General features: G+C 28.1%; 1 protein-coding gene across 1 annotated transcript; it reads left to right on the forward strand.

Moving 5' to 3' along the window:
• The first annotated feature begins 780 nt into the window (after positions 1-780).
• LOC111617383 (protein trapped in endoderm-1-like) lies at positions 781-1,246 on the forward strand. Its single transcript, XM_023358680.1, has 2 exons — positions 781-908; positions 991-1,246. The coding sequence occupies exons 1-2, from the start codon at positions 781-783 to the stop codon at positions 1,244-1,246; spliced, it is 384 nt and encodes a 127-aa protein (XP_023214448.1).
• The last annotated feature ends 2,423 nt before the right edge of the window (positions 1,247-3,669 follow it).

The following is a 3,669-nucleotide window of genomic DNA, read 5'->3' on the forward strand; positions in this document are numbered from 1 at the left end:
TTTAATTCATATTAAAATATGTTATTGTTTTATTGTTAATAATAAAGGTATTTACTATATTTTTTACATTATAAAATATTAATAACTTTGTATATTGTATTCATTAAAATTATTAAATGAATTTTGTTTTGGTGTTTTTTAGTTTTAATTTAAAACATTATAAAAATATATAAATATTTATTCAAAAAGTATGTCTTATTTATGATTAATACAATTAAATATTTAAATAATTAATCAAATTTCTTTAAATGGCTTAAATTACTGAATCATATATTTAATTTTTAAATTGAATGCGGAATAAGGATGATAATTTAAAAAATTTGCTGATAGTTGCATTTTTGATACAGTAACTGATCTTTGTACTAATCTCTTCCAGAAGTTCTCATGACATGGAGAAAAAGCAAACAGCTGCAAAGCGCAGCTGCAATGAGAAATTGCAAGAGGAATATTGACTTTATATACTTTAGAATGTTTTAACTTGTTAATCAATGTAAATTGTCATATTTTAAAAGTTATGCTTTGCAAACATAGCAAAGCCTAAATATTTCAGAAGTGAGCAATTATAAAGTACAACATGGCTTCTGTAAATCAGCAATTGCAAGAGGAATATTGACGCTATAAACTTTTTCAAAATTGCTAATATCATTCAGATTATAGTCTATAAATTATATTTTTTTACTTAAAAAAATACGAAAATAACATAAATTCTTTATAAATTACAACCATTCTTCATATGCTTCCTGACAGATAGATGTTATCTTATTGAAGATTCCTAAGGTCATGAAGAATCAAGTTTCTCAACGTGCTGATGAAATTCGATTAACAAAGCTGATGATGATTGTTTTCTTTTCCTTTTTGATCTGTTTCCTCCCTTTGATGATCGTTAACGTGTTCGACAGCAAATTCAGGTAATATTTATAATAAAATTTTAAACTTTAAAACATAATGTCCACTACTAAATTGCTCAAAAGTCGTTAATTTTTAATACAGGATTCCGGTAATTCACGTGTTAGCCTCCATCTTGGCTTGGATGAGTTCTTGCATTAACCCCATCATTTATGCCGTTCTAAATCGCCAATATCGTCAAGCGTACATTCGTTTATTCTGCCCTCGTGAAAGAAGTACGTCTACAGTTTCGAGATCGGGGAGTGGTTCAGCGTATTCTAAGACTTTAGTATCTGACGTCTTCATTTATCATCCAGCATCAAACAAAATGGAGAAGAAGCAGGCAGAGGACAAGATCTAAGCTTTTTTACATTGTATTAAATTCGTGACTTTCAGTTAATTATAAAGTTCTAAATTACAATGGAAGAAAGACGACGCGAGATGAGGTCATTTAAAATTGAGATCCTCGTGTTAAATGCATCTGTGCTTGAAGTAGAAAGAGATGGAGACGACTGTGTTGTTTGGCAACATAGGGTATATGATAAATAGGGCAATCATCTCACGTTTCGAGTAGATGATAAAGGTTTTACCTCAAGGCATTAGATACAAAAGACTAAGATTGATACTGTTTGCATGAAACACGAGTCGATAGAAGTTAAAATTGATTTTTCAATACAGGGGATGAGTTTTCAAACGGTGTGAGCTTATAAATATTTATATCGTTTAACATAAAAAAACAGCTGCAATAAATTGGATAGATATCAATTACGAATTTATTAAAATATTATAAAGTATTTCCTCAGATATCAAATTCGATCAGAAATAATTTGTCTAGAATGTTTCCGGTGGGTTTCAAATTTGTTCAACAATTCTGCTACGGCTGATACGTTATCTCTATTGGAATTTTGTTGAAGTGATCTTAAATTCCTTTCTCTACAACCAATCTTGAAGACTTCAAAAATTTTAAGAATTTGCAGTTTATTTATCATCATTAAAACAAAATTTAAACATTCGTGTATAAAAATGGAGTGATTTTTGTGTGTTAAAGTGTTCATTGAGAAGTTTTGTAAATGTATAAACTTGAAATTCGACTCGAAATTTGCAAATAATAATAATAAAATTAATAATAAATCTTAAAAGAAAGTTATTGACGGCCGTTATCTTAACGACGGCCGTTAGTAAACTGATTATTTCTTTTAAATTAACGGTTAAATACAGGAAATTAATTGATTCATTATTTATATAATGCTTACTTAAAGAAAGAAATCAGTTTAATGTGCTAAATATTATTCTAAATTACTCAAATTTTTAGAATAATATAAGAAAATTCCTAACAAATATGTGCTTATTGCTGATTAATATAAATTTTAACCTTACTTAATTCTCATTTTGCCCAATTTTTGAGTAAAAAATTCNTCATAAATTCAAAATATTATACATTAACAAAAATATTCGATATAAATTTTAATATTCTGTAGCTTCGAGGTGCAACTTACATGGAAATTCATAAAGCGGGAGGTGGAATTCAGTTCACAGTCGATGAAACACGCAAAGCATCAGACGAAATACTACTGGATCTGCTTAAACAGAGGATTTTTAGAATGATGCAAAATGGCACTACCCTCGTCGAAGTTAAATCTGGTTATGGCTTAGATTGCAAATCCGAAATGAGGTTGCTCAGGGTAATAGAGAGAGCGCGTGATGCCATTCCCATAGAATTATCTTCTACGTTCTGTGGTGCACACTCTATACCCAAGTAAGTTCATATGTTTTATACAAGTGAAGATAAACATATTTGTCGTATTGTTTCATGAAAATATCGAGAAATCGTACTTTTCGGTAGAAATCTCATTAAATTGTACAGGGTTAGCAACAAAGTCACCGTACGATACAATATAGGTTCTCTTTATATCTTATTTGAGAAATTTTAATCAATAACATTAAAAATTAAAAAAAACAAACAATTAAAAATCTCGGAATAAGAGGGTTAATATAACGAATGGAGATCTTTTAAAATTTGGACATTAAATAACTGTGCTGAAGGATTTATAACGACAGTCGGATCCTGATTTTTATCAACGTGATTTATCTCTTACTTGGACTTACGTGATGCGTGATAATTATACTAGAATATAAAAAAAGATTGTATTCAGAGTTGGAGTTTTTTAGAAATGATTTTTATAAAATTCCTAACAAGTATATTCTTTTATAATTTATTAAAATTGTTAAACTAGAAGAATTTTTAAAATAATGTAACAATATGAATCTATAGAACGTATACTAAAGGAAAGAAACTCTAAGATCGTTCCGGGTCTCAAACAGAATAGTTTTAATAGAAGGTAACGAGCACGAAGATAAAAATTGCATTCATTTTTATATTTTTATGAATAACAATAATGCAAGTCGAATTCTTCTGCCATTTTATATATTTTCTAAAAATATGCCATATGTTTATAGCAGTTATTATGACTTTTATGTCAATATAAATGCTGAAAATTGAGCTTTTATTGGTTATGAATTAACTATTATTATATTTTTATAAGACTTTCTAAAGACCAATTCATAATGCATTTTTTAAAAATAAACAGTAAATAAATTATGCTGCTGTTCAATGTCTCAAAATAATAATTCGAATTATTTTTATTTATGAAAAAATAATTAAGTAAATAACACGTTTCTCGGTGAATTAAAGCGTTAATTCAGCGGCTCCACTTCATCTTCAGGAGATATATCAGATGTACAATAAGCTATTTGATACTAGATAAAAGCAAAATTTAAAGAGAG

Source organism: Centruroides sculpturatus, unplaced genomic scaffold (assembly GCF_000671375.1).
Source record: "Centruroides sculpturatus isolate CEXI.00-Female unplaced genomic scaffold, Cexi_2.0 scaffold5848, whole genome shotgun sequence".
NCBI classification, from domain to species: Eukaryota; Metazoa; Arthropoda; class Arachnida; order Scorpiones; family Buthidae; genus Centruroides; species Centruroides sculpturatus.